Source organism: Entelurus aequoreus, linkage group LG07, assembly GCF_033978785.1.
Source record: "Entelurus aequoreus isolate RoL-2023_Sb linkage group LG07, RoL_Eaeq_v1.1, whole genome shotgun sequence".
NCBI classification, from domain to species: Eukaryota; Metazoa; Chordata; class Actinopteri; order Syngnathiformes; family Syngnathidae; genus Entelurus; species Entelurus aequoreus.
Window position 1 is genome coordinate 46804763 of NC_084737.1, and position 19533 is coordinate 46824295.

Consider the following 19533-nt stretch of genomic DNA (forward strand, 5'->3'; position numbering starts at 1 on the left):
ATGTGGAGATGTGTTATTAATGAGGCAGGTGATAAAGTGCATGAAAAAGTTGTCAAAAAGTTGGTCAACTTGAGATTGTCTAAATGAAGATGGAGTAGCGCAAATAGTGCATTGTCATTAACTTTGCTGTGTGTGCACCCTTACCCCTACTTGGTGAATATCTCCATCAACACAACATAACAATTGGAAAGGTATAAAATACTGCACTGTAATAGATATAATATTTAAATAAAACATAAGTTAACACTTAATTTTGGACAAAAATGTGTAAAATACACTTTTAAAAAGTTTTTTCAAATGCTTTAAAAAATGAGCAATGTTGTGAATGATAACTGTATGACAGAAACACTGCGGTCGTCACTGCTAAGTTGTAAAATTCAATTCTTAGGCCTAAAGCCTGTTAAATTAGACTCTGCTGGATTAAGTCATCATTCCATCAAATCGCCTATTTCATAATTCTGCTTTTTTATAGGTTGTTTGTAATGTGTCAATATATGGGTTTAAAAGTGTCACTGCCCGGGCGCACTCCAGTGCGCAGTCATCTGTGCACTGCGCTGAGCGCACCTCCAAGCGCGCGCCATCGCGCGCCACTCCGGCTGCAGCAAGCAGCTGCATTCAATCGGCAATCAATCAGCACTCTACACACCTGTCGCTGATGAGCTTCCTGGGCTTCTTAAGCCAGTGCAAACCTGCGTTCCAGGCCAGAACGTAGTTTCCTGTTTCCGTACAGTAAGCCGAAACATCAAGCTCTATGCACACTCTCTCTCTCCGTGTTTCCCCACCTCTGTGCTCATTGTGTGTTGTCGTGTGTCGTGTTCTCGAAGTCCCTCTTCGCTCTCCGGATTCAAGCCGTGTGTCTTGTCTCCCTGGATTCCCTCTGGTCCCCTTGCTGCTTTCCTGGATCTCAACCTCTCGCCTGGACACTGACCTCCGAGCTTGTCTTGCCCCCTTGGACTTCCGCACCTCGCTCAACACTACAGGTAGAAACTCAAAAGCTAATCACTACACATAGTCGCACATCACACACATTTGGATTAGTTTCACACTCCATACTTTTGTAAAAATATAAATAAATAGAGCTAAAACGACATTCCTGCATTCTGTGCCGTCTTCTTCCCCCGTCACACCGTCACAAAAAGATGAATTTTTAATTCATTCAGAAGCTGTATGATACACACTCATCAGCCACAGTATGTACACGTGCACATTCTACAGATGTAATCATCATTCTAAGACGTAATACAAAAAGCTCCATCTAAAGTTCTGGCTCTTGAAGACAGAAAATTAGGATTACTGAGCAAAGTTTCCCCCACTGTCCTTCCACTTTTTATTAATGTGTTAACAATATTTTGACCCTTCTTTTTCACAACCACAGATTGTCTTTTTTGACATTGTCGTTAAACAAATGAGAAGCTATTCACTGATGGCTCAGTTAAAGTTAGATACCTTAAAACCAGCTGAAACATAATCATGCATCTAACAGTAATTATCCAATGGGAGGCTCTTTACCTATTTGCCTACTTAAATCCAGGTAGTGACCTTTCTTGTTGACCAGGCAGTGTATCAGGCCCCTAACTTCAAGCTTGTTAATAAATTAGGTCAGGAAAACTACCCAAAGTTGTCTCTTTGTACATAGGGAGCTCCATGACTGCAAACAGATCCTCAAACACCTGCTTTCTTAATCTATGTAGATCAATTATTAATCTTTCTTTGACCTATCGATTAGCAGAAATGCATAACAATATTGGACATAGACATTGCTATATTATGTAAAACAATCAGTATATACAGGTATGTTTCTGCTCATCTTGCTATATTTCGTCGTTTTACTTCATATCCTTCTGAGGCCTCTTGTGCAAAGATGTTATCTTCCATCTTTATTTCATCGAAACATTAATTCATTCATCCTAAGGGTGTCTGAGCAAAGTGAGTTGTTTGTGTTCCATCTCCTCTCCCTAGTTATAGAAAGTTGCCTGATCATCAAAAATGTTCAGACAGTCTTAACTGCGGACGTTTACATGTGTGTGATAGCGGCCAGAGTTAATATGTGCAGGAATGCTTCCTTTGGCTTTTCACATTGTTAGTCATTCTATGCAGAAAGTAACTTCCCCCTGTGAGTCAGTTGTTCTTTTACGTGAAATGCTGAGCTCCGAATATTCTTTTCTCAGTGAAAAAACACACAAAAGAAGTAGAACTTTTTGTACAAGGCCATAATATTTATACAGTATGATGTAAGAAAGAAAAAGACAGAAAAAGCTTCCCAGATTATCAAAACTGTTCATTATCAGCTTTGTAGCGATTGACTGCAGGTTGCTACACTACGGAAAGTAAAAAGTAATACAAAAACAGTAAATCTCTTAAATTAGTGCGGTCGAGCATTCTAGTTAGATCACTTCTAATTGCTGCTTTTAATCAGGCATTTTAAAGTTAAAGTTAAAGTACCAATGATAGTCACACACACACTAAGTGTGGCGAATTTGATCTCTGCATTTGACCCATCAACCTTGTTCACACCCTGGGAGGTGAAGGGAGCAGTGAGCAGCAGCGGTGGGCGCACCCGGGAATCATTTTTGGTGATTTAACCCCCAATTCCAAACCTTGATGCTGAGTGCCAAGCAGGGAGGTAATGGGTCCCATTTTTAAAGTCTTTGGTATGAACTCACAACCTACCGATCTCAGGGCGGACACTCTAACCACAAGGCCACTTTTTTTATTTGTATTTTGTTATTTTCTGTTTTACATATTACTATTATGACTACTATCATTCTCACTCTTATGTTTTAATTATTTCCTATTTCATTTTTATGAAAAAACAAAAACAAATTCTATATTACTTTTTAGATGGCGTTGATTTTTAGTTATTTTCCAGTCCGGATGCCTCAAAGGTGATGTTTTTCCTTAATTCACAATGCCATGCCATGTTCTGTTATTGTCAATAGTGCTGTGTGTGTGTGTGTGTGTGTGTGTGTGTGTGTGTGTGTGTGTGTGTGTGTGTGTGTGTGTGTGTGTGTGTGTGTGTGTGTGTGTGTGTGTGTGTGTGTGTGTGTGTGTGTGTGTGTGTGTGTGTGTGTGTGTGTGTGTGTGTGTGTGTGTGTGTGTGTGTGTGTTTTGGTGTAAAGTAGTTTGTGTTGCAACTTACCTGTGCATGAAAAGTGCTTTACAAAAAAAGTTTGCTTCATTGATTGATAAAATAAACTGATCCATTTCTTTTGGAGTCTTCAACATGGTGCCACTTTAATATCATTTTAAACATTTATCGCCTGCCTCACCTCTCATTCTGTGCAACAAGATAAACCCCAATCAGTAATGTCATTTGTCATTTTGACAACTACCAATGTAAACATTAACCTGCTCAAAATCCACATCAAACAAGTTTATTAGTTTATTAGTTTATTAAAGATCCCCATTAGTCTACACCGCAGTGGAGACTATTCTTCCTGTGGTCCAGGCAAAAAACATCACACAATCACAAAACAAAAGATTACAATGCAGTACAACATGATCAAATAATAAAATGTTGTAATACAAAAATAGCAACAACAAAGAACCAAAAAAAGTAATAATAACTTCAAGTTGACATAATAATGTTCATACCAAAGATAAAAAGAGCAATATAAAAATAGATATATATATTTTTGCAAAGATAAAACAAAGAACCAATGGCCTAAAATATACACATTAGTGTACCAAAGACAAACAATAAGTGACGAAAAAGTACCATCCATCCTTTTTCTACGGCTTGTCTCACAATCAATAAGATAGTCAATAGTCAATAAAAACAGTCATGCCATTAGGTACAATATGTAAGTGGTAAATGTGCACATTTCTAGCAGCCAAGCACTTTTCATGACTGCCATTTCAAATATATTAGCCCTCTCATGCGGCTGAATAAGGAAACCACGAAGGACAAAATGTATTCAACAATTCTGTGAAAGACGTGCTGACTTTGACGTGCAGCCAAATAGATAAGACTTTTATATCTTGAAAAGACAACTGTGGCGCCTGATCTTTTTTAAAAAAATTAGAGCTGTAAAAAATAACAAGTTAACTCAGGTGATTTGTTAAAAAAAAAATTACATTTTATCATGTATACATGCAGATTAATCACATAATCACGCTTCTTTACCCCAACCGTTGATGGTTACCTGAAAGGCGGCGTGGTTTGCTAAAGTCAGTGATCAGATCAATGCATACCTCAATGCAAACCTGAGCGAGGTGTGCTCGCTTGCAAACTTCACTTCAAAATGAAACCAGATGGGACTTTTAATAAAAATGCTAGCACATTTCAAGCAAAAAAAATTACGTGCATTCATGTAAAAAAAATTAAAAAATGTTCCTGTATGACATTGTGACATTAAAATTGCATTTGTCTCTTTTTAAATTACTTTAGATTGGGCATGTGAAGTAATAATATAAGGAGTTTTTATATAGGACAATATTTCAAATGTCAATGGTGGCAAAGTGTTCACTAAGGTAAACATATATATATGGAAACAATCAGAAAAATGTCCCATTGCCAAAGGTAAACAAATATGTGCACATGCAGAACACATACTCACGGGGTGGTTAAGGGCGGTAGAGGAACAGCCACTCCCACAGTCCAAAACTTGCAAAAGAAAAGAAGCAGTGAAGTTGGACTCACTTCTCAGTCCATGGCATATGCGCTCTTACTTTGAAGAGAATCCTCAGGCACAGGACACACAGAACCAGTTTTACAAAGGCTTTTGCTGAGACAAACATACACCGACATGGAGGATGACGGACATTCCTTTGGGGAGTACTTTGTACATCGGCAGGTTCTGGATGAATTAAGTCTCGATGAGGTGGCACAAAAAGGAATTTGGTCCACGAAGCCATCCTTCAGTGAACGCATGAAAGACACCCTGAGGTAAAGAATAAAACAAACACAGATGAGAGGGTAGGCAAATAAATGCAGGATGTCTTAAGCTGTGACCTTTTGCTTGCTTGGTTGTAAATATGTGTCCAGACCAACTGGTGGTGATTAATAATAATAAAAAAATAAAGTTGATGGCTTATTGGCTAATATGACACACCATAAAATGTGTCAAATGCGAGGACAAGACAACATTTGGTAGATGTCCACAATCTTATGACATCCTACAACAGCTTTTGCAAAGTTAATAACCTACTGACTTGAGACATAAACATATTTATTAAGCATACTTTTTATGTGTGGTTGGAGTTTGCGATGAAATTGCAACGCATTGTACTAAAAGTAGTAAGGCTGTTTCTACTGTACCACTTTTGTGGTCTGTGTGACTGAAGATACAAGAAGTGGCTTTATCTTTTTTTACATTCTATTATCCACATTAAACAGGAATGTTATCCGGTGTGTCCCTCTTTCCAAGGCCACTTTGTAAGCTCCGCAGCATGTGTTGCAACTCTCACAACTCGTATCTTTTATTGATACATTTTGCTGAACGTTTCACCAAAAAAGAGTCTTGTTTCGCAGTGAAATGTGGCATGGCAAGGCTGTAGCCTTCATTTACACCCTATTAATAACAAATACATAAATATCCTATCCCTCAGACAGAAAATGATTGCTTTGTATGGATAGGCTACAAGCTCCTCAAAGGTTCATACAATCACATGTGGTGTATACACCCCACAATAAGCTTGTGATTTACAAACCCCGTTTCCATATGAGTTGGGAAATTGTGTTAGATGTAAATATAAACGGAATACAATGATTTGCAAATCCTTTTCAACCCATATTCAATTAATGCACTACAAAGACAAGATATTTGATGTTCACACTCATAAACTTTATTTTTTTTTTGCAAATAATAATTAACTTAGAATTTCATGGCTGCAACACGTGCCAAAGTAGTTGGGAAAGGGCATGTTCACCACTGTGTTACATGGCTTTTCCTTTTAACAACACTCAGTAAACGTTTGGGAACTGAGGAGACACATTTTTTAAGCTTCTCAGGTGGAATTCTTTCCCATTCTTGCTTGATGTACAGCTTAAGTTGTTCAACAGTCCGGGGGTCTCCGTTGTGGTATTTTAGGCTTCATAATGCGCCACACATTTTCAATGGGAGACATGTCTGGACTACAGGCAGGCCAGTCTAGTACCCGCACTCTTTTACTATGAAGCCACGTTGATGTAACACGTGGCTTGGCATTGTCTTGCTGAAATAATGAATGAATGATCTTTATTTGTCATTGTGCATGTACAGGTACAGGTCCAACGAAATTTAGGTTGCTTCCCTAAGGTGCTTTGCATTTAAAACAAAAAGAAGAAACCACACAATGTACAGAAACAACACAATATACACAATATGCAATATACAATATGGCCTAAGACCACTCTAAGTGGCAATGTAAAAAAAACGAGACAATAAAAAGTATAAAGTGACTAGTAAACTGACTAGAGGAGTAATGCTGGTTCCCAGTGTGCTGAGGGGGTGGGAGTCAGCATTTCCTACCTCCTATGCTGTGTAGGCTTTTTATTGTGGATTAAATATGTAGGGGCGGTGTGGCGAAGTTGGTAGAGTGGCCGTGCCAGCAATCGAAGGGTTGCTGGTTACTGGGGTTCAATCCCCACCTTCTACCATCCTAGTCACATCTGTTGTGTCCTTGGGCAAGACACTTCACCCTTGCTCCTGATGGCTGCTGGTTAGCGCCTTGCATGGCAGCTCCCGCCATCAGTGTGTGAATGTGTGTGTGAATGGATGAATGTGGAAATACTGTCAAAGCGCTTTGAGTACCTTGAAGGTAGAAAAGCGCTATACAAGTATAACCCATTTATCATTATCATTTAAATAAATATGGTAAATATTGTCCAGTTGGCGTGTAATCGCTGATTGCACAGTCCCGGATCGTGATTGACCGGTGGCTTCCTCATGTTGCACGTGAGGGAGTTTTTATTTTTTATTTATTTATTTATTTATTCATTTATTTTTTACATTCCAGCTGCGTTTAGTGCAGTTATGGCCCGGGGGTAGAAACTGTTTTTGAGTCTTGGTTCGCATGGTTCTGAAACGTCTGCCGGAAGGCAGCCGATCGAAGTGGCTGTTGCCGGGGTGGGATGGGTCCTTGAGTATGTTGGCTGCCTTCTTCAGGCAGCGGGAGTTGTACAGTTCTTCCAGGGAGGGGAGGGGGAACCCGATGATTTTTTGGGCCGACTTGACGACCCTCTGGAGAGCTTTCCTCTCTGCTGCTGTGCAGCTGCAGAACCATACGCAGATGCAGTATGTGAGGATGCTCTCCACAGAACAGCGGTAGAAGGACACCAGTAGATCCTGTCTCAGGTGGAGATTCCTGAGTACTCTCAAGAAGTAGAGCCTCTGCTGTGCCCTCTTGACGATGGCCGTGGTGTTGGTCCTCCAGGACAGGTCCTCCTCCAGGTGAACTCCCAGGAAGCGTAGGGATGAGACTCTTTCCACACAGCCCCCGTCGATCTACAGGGGCATCCATGGTAACGTTGCTTGGATGGCAACATATGTTGCTCCAAAACCTGTATGTACCTTTCAGCATTAATGGCGCCTTCACAGATGTGTAAGTTACCCATGTCTTGGGCACTAATACACCCCCATACCATCACAGATGCTGGCTTTTACACTTTGCGCCTAGAACAATCCGGATGGTTCTTTTCCTCTTAGGTCCGGAGGACACGACGTCCACAGTTTCCAAAAACAATTTGAAATGTGGACTCGTCAGACCACAGAACACTTTTCCACTTTGTATCAGTCCATCTTAGATGAGCTCAGGCCCAGCGAAGCCGACGGCGTTTCTGGGTGTTGTTGATAAACGTTTTTTGCCTTGCATAGGAGAGTTTTAACTCACACTTAGAGATGTAGCGACCAACTGTAGTTACTGACAGTGAGTTTCCGAAGTGTTCCTGAGCCCATGTGGTGATATCCTTGACACACTGATGTCGCTTGTTGATGCAGTACGGCCTGAGGGATCGAAGGTCACAGGCTTAGCTGCTTACGTGCAGTGATTTCTCCAGATTCTCTGAACCCTTTGATGATATTACGGACCGTAGATGGTGAAATCCCTAAATTCCTTGCAATAGCTGGTTGAGAAAGGTTTTTCTTAAACAAAGTGGTGACCCTCGCCCCATCCTTGTTTGTGAATGACTGAGCATTTCATGGAATCTACTTTTATACCCAATCATGGCACCCACCTGTTCCCAATTTGCCTGTTCACCTGTGGGATGTTCCAAATAAGTGTTTGATGAGCATTCCTCAACTTTATCAGTATTTATTGCCACCTTTCCCAACTTCTTTGTCACGTGTTGCTGGCATCAAATTCAAAAGTTAATGATTATTTTCCAAAAAAAAAAAGTTTATCAAATTGAACATCAAATATGTTGTCTTTGTAGCATATTCAACTGAATATGGGTTGAAAATGATTTGCAAATCATTGTATTCCGTTTATATTTATATCTAACACAATTTCCCAACTCATATGGAAACGGGGTTTGTACTTTTGTATAATGACATCAATGTACTGTACATTGATTGTGTCTTTCTGGATTGACGTTTCCAGGTGCTCAGTGCCCCGGGCAAAAGAATTAGTGTTGAGCTGGGTCCCTGTCCTTGGCTGGCTTCCTAAATACTCCATCAGAGAAAATGCGGTTGGAGACCTGATCTCTGGCTGCAGTGTGGGCATCATGCATATTCCGCAGGGTTTGTATATGTAACAGTATGATTGCGACAAGATTTATGGCTCCCTTCAGAGAGCGATAAAAAGAGAGATCTTGAAGAGCCGTTTTTTTTTTCAAGAAAAGGTTCAAAACACTGGTTTGTTATTAGGTTTCCGTTTTAGAATTTTTAATCGCTGCATGGTTGCAGTTATAAAATACAAATTGGATGCAAATAGTTAAAATTTTGACCAATTTATACTGTATTTGTGGGAAATATTCTAAAACATTATAATTTCATTTGGGCTGTGTCACCATTGTAAACATTCCATAATGTTTTGACAGTGAAATCATTTTTTGTGTCACAATAAAAACTACACGTGCCACAAATGACATCCATGCAAATCCATCCATCCATCCATTTTCTACCGCATGTCCCTTTCGGGGTGGCGGGGGGTGCTGGAGCCTATCTCAGCTGCAATCGGGCGGTAGGCGGGGTACACCTTGGACAAGGGCCACCATGCAAATCAACTTTACTGTAAAACTTCGCACATAATAGTGTTTTAAAGTCACAGGTACAAAATATAGCCTACAAATGATACATCTAGAATGCTATGGGCCTGATCTATTAAACGTTTGCGTGTACAAAAACATGTGCAAACTGATAGCACACGCAAAGCTGGTCTACTACATGTATGCGCAGTGGATTCCGTGGTAAAGAGCAGAATAAGGAGCGCAATATATTTAGCGCCTGTCTTCATGAATATGCAGAATATATGCTGATTATCAGAGCATCCAAATTACTGGGAGTAGAAGATGCAAATCAATCAATCAATCAATCAAAGTTTACTTATATCAATCAATCAATCAATCAATGTTTATTTATATAGCCCTAAATCACAAGTGTCTCAAAGGGCTGCTCAAGCCACAACGACATCCTCGGTACAGAGCCCACATACAGCCCTTAATCACAAACGTCTCAAAGGGAAAAAAAAAAATATATATATATAAATAATAAAAAATATATAATAAAGCATGCGCAATATGATATATCAGCACTGATCACTGTTTTGTGACCACACCTATTGCGTTTTATCTAGCACGTCTGAAAAGTATGTGCTAATTGTGTGACTCAGTTACACACATTGCTGTGGGGAAGGAGGTGCACTGCAAAAACTGAAATCTAAGTAAGATGAAATATCTCAAATAAGGGTGATATTTGCTTATTTTCTGTCTGATAAGATCATTCTTCTCACTAAGCAGATTTTATGTTAGAGTGTTTTACTTGTTTTACGGGTTTTGGTCCTAAATGATCTCAGTAAGATATTACAGCTTGTTGCTGAGATTTTATGACCTATATTGAGTAAAACATGCTTGAAACTAGAATATCAACTGTTGCAAAGCTGTGTCATCAACACTCACGAGTATAAAACTACTTTTTTAAAATAATAATTTCGTATTTCAAGCATTAAAAAAAATCATGACTTTGACACAATTGTGTCTCATAATTAAAACAGATGACAGCCAAATGGACTTTGCTGTTTTATTTTCAATGAAACAAGAGAAAATACGTACTCATATAGTAGTACAGTTGGCACAGTACAGTAAATGGACAGTTGATATTTAAACATTTAACTTGTGACATTTCTAACAATTTTGAACAGAAATAGTTCATGCACATTAAGATGAATTCTTCAAAATTAAAATTAAAATTTTTTTGGCCGGGGGCCGGGCTGTATGTATGCGCACTAATTGACTGAAAGAGCACGCACTTGGCGCGATGATGTCATGTTATCGATTGAAAAAATTCATTTTTAGAGAATATGATTTGCCTGAGCGGCTAGGAGAACCCGAGAGTAACAAGCGGTTGCCTTGTTGCCTTTCCATTAAGAACAATAAATTAGTTTGCTGGTTTCAAGAAATGTAATGCAGAGCGAATATCATTATGTCAAGATAATGGCACTAGTATTTACATGATTTTTAAGAATATTTTTCAACATATTGAGCAAAAAGGTCTCTTTTTTTTCTATTAAGAAAAGTGCACTTGTTATTAGTGAGAATATACTTATTTTAAGGTATTTTTGGATCCATTGAGGTTAGCTAATTTTACTTATTTTGGAAAATCTTGACAAGCCAAATTTTCTTGTTCTAGTGGCAGATAATTTTACTTAGTTCAAGTAAAATACCCCTAATTTTTGTATTTTTTTTTCTTGTTTTTGAACACTGACTTTTTGCAGTGTGCTTGTGCTGCAAAGACAGACGATGGACAGAAAATCATCTGTTCAATATATGTGCGTCAACATATTTGGACTGTCCAAAAAAAAAAAAAATAGACATATCGTCTATTCAGCAGCATCCTTTTATAATTTATTAATTTGTTAATTATTTAAAATTAATTAATTTAATGATTAAAACAAATTAAATTGATGGGTTTAGTGTATTGAGTGTATTGCAATTTATTTTAAATGCCTTTTTTTTTTTTCATTTAGGAAATATATAATTTTAATATACCGAAACTCCTATAGAAAAAACGTCTTTCATTACACATTTTCTTGCGTATGAATCATTCTAGAAGCACAAATACGATGATGTGATCCACAGCCTCATTCACAGAACACACCGTTGTTTCTGTTGTCAAGATTGCTATTTAGAAAAGGTGTTACAGATTATAGACGTGTGCTGCTGGTGCAACCCATTGCACAAGGTAGGAGCATCTTTTTATAGTTGTATGGCTGCTGGATAACTTAAGGCAGGGGTGTAAAACCCATTATAGCTCATGGGCCACTTGGAGGAAAATCTATTACCAAGTGGGCCGGACTATTAAAATCATGGCGTGATAACTTAAAAATAAGTACAACTTTATATTGTTTACTTTGTTTAAAAATAGAGCAAGTACATTCTGAAAATGTACAAATATTTTTTTATTATATTTTTACATTTACATGATGTGGTTAATAGTAATCTATCATCATCTGTCATTATTTATGCTTTCTGAATAAACTATGTGGTAATGTTCATCAGTCAAATAGGTGATATTGAGTCTGGCAGAGTTTTAAAATGCACGATTTTTGAAATAATTTAAGATTAAATTAATATAAATAATCAAATCAAATTACAAGATGTTATTTATGTAATTTACTAATTTTCCTCAATTAATGTCATATGGTTTATGTATGTACACATGTAGCATCATCTACAACAAAACTTGTGAATTTGGACTCATTTTATTAATCATACATGAAGTTAGAAGGGGATGGATATTATTTCAGCATATTTATGTGCGCCCAAAAAATGTGTCACATTACCAACAATATATTTGACAAGTAAAGCATGAGCGTAACAATTTACATTTTGTATACTATCACTATTAGCAGCAAGTACATAGTCTCCAAACACGGCACATAGCTCCGTCCCCTCTGAAGTCAGAGGATACACAGATTTGCTAATGTGACATCCAGTGGACACATTTAGAACAGCAGTTTCTTTCATTCAAACATTACAGCTCATTTGTACATTTAGCAAACTCTGGCCAGATTGTACGTTTGTCACCCCTGACTTGAAGGCGTACTGCACTTTTTGGGGGAATTTTGCCTATCGTTCACAATCATTATGAGAGACAAGAACACATACGTCTTTTTTTTTTTTAGGATTTTAAAGATGAAAAAATGCTTGGAAGATGCGGCTAATGGGAGTCACCATTGCAACCTTGCAACCAGCCCTCTAAAACAACTTCAAAACCCTCCATCAATGTTTTGTTTACACATTGCAAGTCTATATGTAATGTAGTACAGACACATTCATAACAATATGTAATATGTTCAATATTTACCGTATTTTGGTCATTTTAATCATTGCCGTGACTGTGATTTCCGTTTCCATAGCAGCACACGTCCGACTTCTGGCAACAAATGCGTGTTCCTACTCTCAAAAACAAACGCGAGTGTGTTCTAATCATGCCGGAATCGATGACAGACATCGAAGACGATTATTTTTGGACAAATAAGGATTCACAACCTTATTTATTTGAAGCTGAATATATACGGAGGATGGACTACTGCTTCTAGAAGCCAGCATGAAGGAAAGGTGAGACGTTGTAGCAGACGATACCCGAGAGAGTGAGGTGAAAGTGACTACGATGCTGTAAATGGGGAACTTGGAGCTAAGCTATTTTGACATAAATGGAGTGTTTAACCAAATAAACCGGAAAAAACGTCCCCAGCCAGCTGGACCAAAGGCACAATTGTCCTTCGAGTAGAGTCACATTTTAATCGATCATCTCAGGGTATTCAATCGATCGCAACTGGACTGTTTGGTTTGTCTTAGAGCTCATAGACTTAGATTGGTCAGATCTAATTTGACCATAAGTCTATGAGCACGGACTAATGAATCCTACTCGGATGAGAGACGAAAAGTCTTCTAGGACTAACCAAACAGTCCAGTTGCGATTGATTGAATGCCCTGAGACAATGACCTGGATGAATGAGAACATTCATAGACATCTTTAAACGATCATGGTACACGCAGCACGTCATATTTGCTATTACAACTACAGTACATGCGCTGTCTGGCTGGCTGTGTACAAACAAAACATGAAATATGGGTTAATACTTTACAAATGCTGTAATATTATTGTTCATATTTTTCAGTCAATACAGATTATCACATTGTGTTGTGCATTACAAACTCAAACACATTTCTTTCTGTCGTAGAAGCTAGCTTTTCTCTTTCCGTAGCTAGCTTTTACGGCTAATATCGAAGCATGCAGTTGTGTATGATAGAAAGAGAGTTCCTCAGTGTTCGCTCTTACAATAACAATGTCGCTACAGTTTGGTTATTATGCAGGTTATGTAACGTAAATGAAGAATTGGTGATGGTTTTTGAATGCATTTTTAAAGTGATTTAGAGGTAGAATTGAATGCTCCCATTAGCTTCATTGCTAGCCACCTAGAACAAGACGATTTTTACATGTTAGAATGCAAAAACAAAACAAAAAAAAAAGGTTTGTCTTTTTGTCTCTCATAAGGATTTTGATAAATAAGCAAAATTCCCAAAAGAGTGCTGTTCCCTTTCAAGGGCTGATTAAAATGAATTCAATTGATGCGTTTGGTGTCCTATAGTGTTTTTTAATGGCATTAGTTTTTTTATATATATAAAATATATGACTGTATTAAAATATCTCCAATATGAAAAACAAAAATGCATTTTTTTGTGTCTTGAGCGCAGTAAGTGCAACCCACACTCTCGCTACAAAAAAAGTGGGTTTCAATGTAGATGCACTGCAGGACTGCTTCTAAAATGCCCATGAAAAGTGGAACATGTCTCCTGATTATTTTAAAACATAGCAAAACGCCGCATGTAGGAGCATAATAACATGAAATTATCAAGTGTCTCCGTGGTGAAAGCTGCGTCGAAGCGCAAAAATATCATTTAAATAATGCGGTCTGCACGAGTTATGAATGGCATGGGCAATGTTAGTAGATCACACTATTTTATACGTTTGTAGATTGCACACGCTGTTTACAAAAAATATAAATAAAAACAAGTACAACATATCAATGCGAATGTAAAATTGTACTACCCTACCTAGTGTGTGAACATCTAAAACTAGGTTACTTAACAAAACATTAAAACAATGACCCATAGAAGCGGATCCAAATGTTTCCTTTGTCTCTTGGTCGTTTTGTGGGGATTTTTTCAATCGACTCCAGACCAGTCAGGTGGGACGCTGCAGCTTACCCCAAGTGACTTCAGGCGGGAGACAAGGTCCACCCAAACGGACAAACAAGCATTTATACTTACATTCATATCTTTGGACAATTTAGAGTTTCCAATCTACCTAAGAAGCCTATTTTTTGGAATGTGTGAGGAAGCGGGAGAACATGCAAACTCCACATAGGGTGTCAAACTCATTTTTACTCACTCACATCACAATTATGGCTGCCCTCAGATGGCCACTTGTAAAAATGTGACTTCACATCAATACAAACGTATGCTAGCCTCGTTACACAATTTGCATGGGCAACAGATTTTATTATTTTTATTATTATATATCATATTATTGTAAGTCAATATGACAGAAGATATTTGAGTATACAAGGGCCACATAACTGAGAAATAAAAGTATGTGGGGGCCACTTTGATACATTTTGTACATTAAAGATACAGAGACCAATGTAATCTACATAAATATATGCTAAGTTATTTGAAAAAATTAACAGCTTTTGTGTTTTTGGTGACAAAGTATATAATTATTAGTGTTATATATAATATACCTCAATAATGAATTCATTTCATTTTCAGAAAATGTTGAGGGCCATTAAATCACATGATGCATCAAGCCAGATCTGGCCCTGGGACTTGAGTGTGACACCTGTGACAGAGAATTTGCATGTTAGTGTCCTGGGCAGAGTTGTGTTCCACTGCACCGTAAACGGTGGATAGACAGTGTACAGTCTGAAGGACCTGATTTACTAAGATTTCAATGCCTCGCTCTAAACAGCTTGCGCAATCTATAAAATAGCGCGTACTATTAGTGGCCGTGTTGCGTGCAATCTACTAACACTGCGTGTGTAATTGAAAAGTGGTGCAGACCACCTTATTTAGATGAGGATTTTGTGTGTACGATACGCGGCATCACAACGGAGACACTCATTTACTGCATATTCATGTCATCATGCTCCTACCTTTTCAAAACTTTTCAAACATGCAGGAGACATTTACTACTTTTTGTGGGCGTTTAGAAGCAGTCGTATAGCGCAGTGTTTTTCAACCACTGTGCCGCGGCACACTAGTGTGCCGTGAGATATTGTCTGGTGTGCCGTGGGAAATTATGCAACTTCACGTAATTTATCCCAAAAATATTTTTGGCAAATCAATAATTAGAATCTGCCAATAATGTGCCGTTGCTTAGTGTCTGTGCTGTGTAAAACTCGGCAGGGTAACCACGTAATACTCCATTTCAGTAGGTGGCAGCATTGCTTTGTAAAAGTCGGAATGTGTCGGGTAAGACGAGGATGGTTTGTTGTGATCCCGATATGCAGACCACAGTGGGAGGCAGGGTGCAGGTATAAAGGGTATGTAATGCTTAAACCCAAAATGAACGAAAGGAAAAGGCTATGCAAAACAAAAGTCAAACTGAACTGGCTACAAAGTAAACGGAGACAAAATGCTGGACGACAGCAAAAACTTACGGCGTCTACAAAGTACATCCGTACGTTACATGACAATCAACAATGTCCACACAAAGAAGGATAGCAACAACGTGAATAGCCTTGCTTGCTAACACAAAGCAGGTGTGCGGAGGCAGGGTGCAGGTAAAAAGGGTATGTAATGCTTAAACCCAAAATGAACGAAAGGAAAAGGCTATGCAAAACAAAAGTCAAACTGAACTGGCTACAAAGTAAACAGACAGAATGCTGGACGACAGCAAAAACTTACGGCGTCTACAAAGTACATCCGTACGTGACATGACAATCAACAATGTCCACACAAAGAAGGATAGCAACAACGTAAATAGCCTTGCTTGCTAACACAAAGCAGGTGCGCGGAATAGCGCTCAAAGGAAGACATGAAGCCACTACAGGAAAACACCGGCAATACAGGAAGGGCCACCAAAATAAGCAAGACAAGAACTAAAGCACTACACACAGGAAGACACCAACACACTCAAAATAAGACACAACGACTTGGTGGAGTTAATTTTTTTAAGTTTTCTGCTGGTGGTGTGCCTCCGGATTTTTTTTATGACAAAAATGTGCCTTGCCTCACAAAAGTTTGAAAAACACTGGTATAGCGCATCTACATTGGCACCCCTTTTTTTTTTCACACTGACGGTGCATGGGAGGGAGGCTACACTTATGTGCTCAAGATACAACAAATGCATACTTCAAGAAATTTTTGTCATATAGGATGTATATTTGTAATATATATTCCATGTAAAAAAAAAAATTATTAATGGAATATTAAATGACACAAAAACACATCAATTTAATTAGTTTTAATCAGTCCCTAAAGTCATCTAGCAGCTATGAAATCATAAAAGGATGTTGCTGAATAGACAATGCGTCAATATGATTTATTTCTGATTGTCTAAATATGTTGAAATGTACACATGATGGAGAGAGGATCCTCTGTCCATCATGTGCCTTTGCAGCGCGAGCACTCCTTTTAGGGGAACTATGTCAGTTTGCACGCTCTTTTCAAACGTGCTCAATAAAATGCAAAATAATGTTCCCAAAACGGTGATGAGTATTGAGAAATCATATTGGGCATGCTGTATAATATATTTCTATTTTATCCTCCCAGTGTTGTGGGCGTTTTAATGATCAGCATATACAGTACATTCAGAAAGTATTCACAACACTTCACTTGTTCCACATTTTGTTATGTTACAGCCTTATTCCAAAATGGAATACATTTAATTTTGCCCTCAAAATTCTACAGACAATTCCCCATAACGACGATGCAATACCATAATTATTCCGAATAAAAAACTAAAAAAATCATATGTATTCACAGCTTTTGCTCAATACTTTGTTGATGCACCTTTGGCAGCAATTAAAGCCTCAAAACCTTTTAAATACAATGCCACATGCTTGGCGCACCTATCTTTGGGAAGTTTCGCCCATTCTTCTTTGCAGCACCTCTCAAACTCCATCGGATAGAATAGTTTTGGTTTTCATCCGCATTAATTTATTCCATTTTACTTAACAAAATGTGGAAAAATGTAAGCACTGTCAATACATTCCAGTTGCACTCTATTCTGCATATTAATGAAGACAGACACAAGATCAGGGGTCCCCAAACTACGGGCCCCCAGCGTCCAAAATCCGGCCCGCGCGAAGTCCCAAGTAATTTTTTTTTTTTTTTTTTAAATAATTAAAAATTTTTTTTTTTTTTTTTTTTTTAATCTGTCCATTTTCTACCATCTCCTAGCCACTCAGGCAAATCATATTGTCAAAAAAATACATTGCGTGACATGCCGCAAGTACGCTCTTTAAGTCAATTAGTGCGCAAAGAATATATATATACTGTATGTATGTATGTATATATATATATATATATATATATATATATATATATATATATATATATATATATATATATATATATATATATATATATATATATATATATATATATACACATCAGTGGCGTGCGGTGAGGTTAATGTCTGGTGAGGCACGACTGCATCATCACAGTCAGATTTACAAACATATGAACCTGCAGTTCAGGTGTACCTAATGTTGTGTCCCTGCTGTCGTTCGCGGCTCCTGCAGCGCGAGCATTGTTGTTTTTGCACTTTTTGGCTTCTTGTTAAGTGACTTTTTTTGGGTGGATTCGGTCTTGCACGTGGAGGGTTTGGGTGTGGGCTTTGGTTGGTGTGGCCGCGGCGCTCCCGTCGGGCGGTGCATTCTGCGGCGGAGCTGCTTGGCACCAGGAGGCGGGGTTATGAGACGAGCCTCACACAGTGTGTCTTCGCAGCAGAGTTTTATGATCGCTCAGCACAAGAAATACGTGACACACATACAGTTGTTGACAAAATACACTGTACATTATATACCTCAGCTAACTAAACTATGGAAATGTATAATATAATTCATATAGCAATACGGTCTCACTGCACAGCAGGCCAGCAGTTAGCGAGTCATTGCGCACAATCCATGGTGAGGCACAAATCAGTGACGTGCCTCAACTGGCTGCTGATCACCGCACCGTCTCTTCTCAGTATTTGAACGGCAAATGTGAAAATAGAAATAAAAATAATCTAAAACTGGTGAAGTTAAATGGAAAATAACTTTAGTATAATCACTGGATACATATAACAATTTAATTATTTTTTTTTTCTTTTTACTTTTTTTTTTCTTTCCATGATGGCAGGTGAGGCCGTGCCTCCCCTGCCTCTAGTGACGGCACGCCACTGATACACATATATACACACATATACATATATATATACACACATATATATATATACATATACATGTATACACACATATATATACACATACACACATATATATATATATATACATATACATGTACATATATATATACACACACATGTGTATATATGCATATATATGTTGGATGAGTGGATGTGCCAGCAGCCTGAGGGTTCCTGGTTCAATCCCCACCTTCTACCAACCTGGTCATATCCGTTGTGTCCTTGAGCAAGACACTTCACCCTTGCTCCTGATGGGTCGTGGTTAGGGCTTTGCATGGCAGCTCCCGCCATCAGTGTGTGAATGTGTGTGTGAATGGGTGAATGTGGAAATAGTGTCAAAGCACTTTGAGTACCTTGAAGGTAGAAAAGCGCTATACAAGTATAACCCATATACATATATATATATATATATATATATATATATATATATATATATATATATATATATATATATATATATATATATATATATATATATATATATATATATATATATATATATATATATATATATATACATATACATATATACGCACACACACACATTTATATATATATATATATATATATATATATATATATATATATATATATATATATATATATATATATATATATATATATATACTACCGTTCAAAAGTTTGGGGTCACCCAAGCAATTTTGTGGAATAGCCTTAATTTCTAAGAACAAGAATAGACTGTCGAGTTTCAGATGAAAGTTCTCTTTTTCTGGCCATTTTGAGCGTTTAATTGACCCCACAAATGTGATGCTCCAGAAACTCAATCTGCTCAAAGGAAGGTCAGTTTTGTAGCTTCTGTAACGAGCTAAACTGTTTTCAGATGTGTGAACATGATTGCACAAGGGTTTTCTAATCATCAATTAGCCTTCTGAGCCAATGAGCAAACACATTGTACCATTAGAACACTGGAGTGATAGTTGCTGGAAATGGGCCTCGAAACACCTATGTAGAT

At 37.9% G+C, this 19533-nt stretch overlaps 1 protein-coding gene across 1 annotated transcript in view; it reads left to right on the forward strand.

Moving 5' to 3' along the window:
* Positions 1–4620: 4620 nt before the first annotated feature.
* LOC133653091 (solute carrier family 26 member 6-like) overlaps positions 4621–19533 on the forward strand; it is a 34872-nt gene continuing 19959 nt past the window's right edge. Inside the window, exons 1-2 of the mRNA XM_062052098.1 lie at positions 4621–4888; positions 8521–8660. Coding sequence (XP_061908082.1) covers positions 4749–4888; positions 8521–8660 — 280 coding nt within the window. The 5' untranslated portion in view covers positions 4621–4748. The remainder of the gene's footprint in view (positions 4889–8520; positions 8661–19533) is intronic.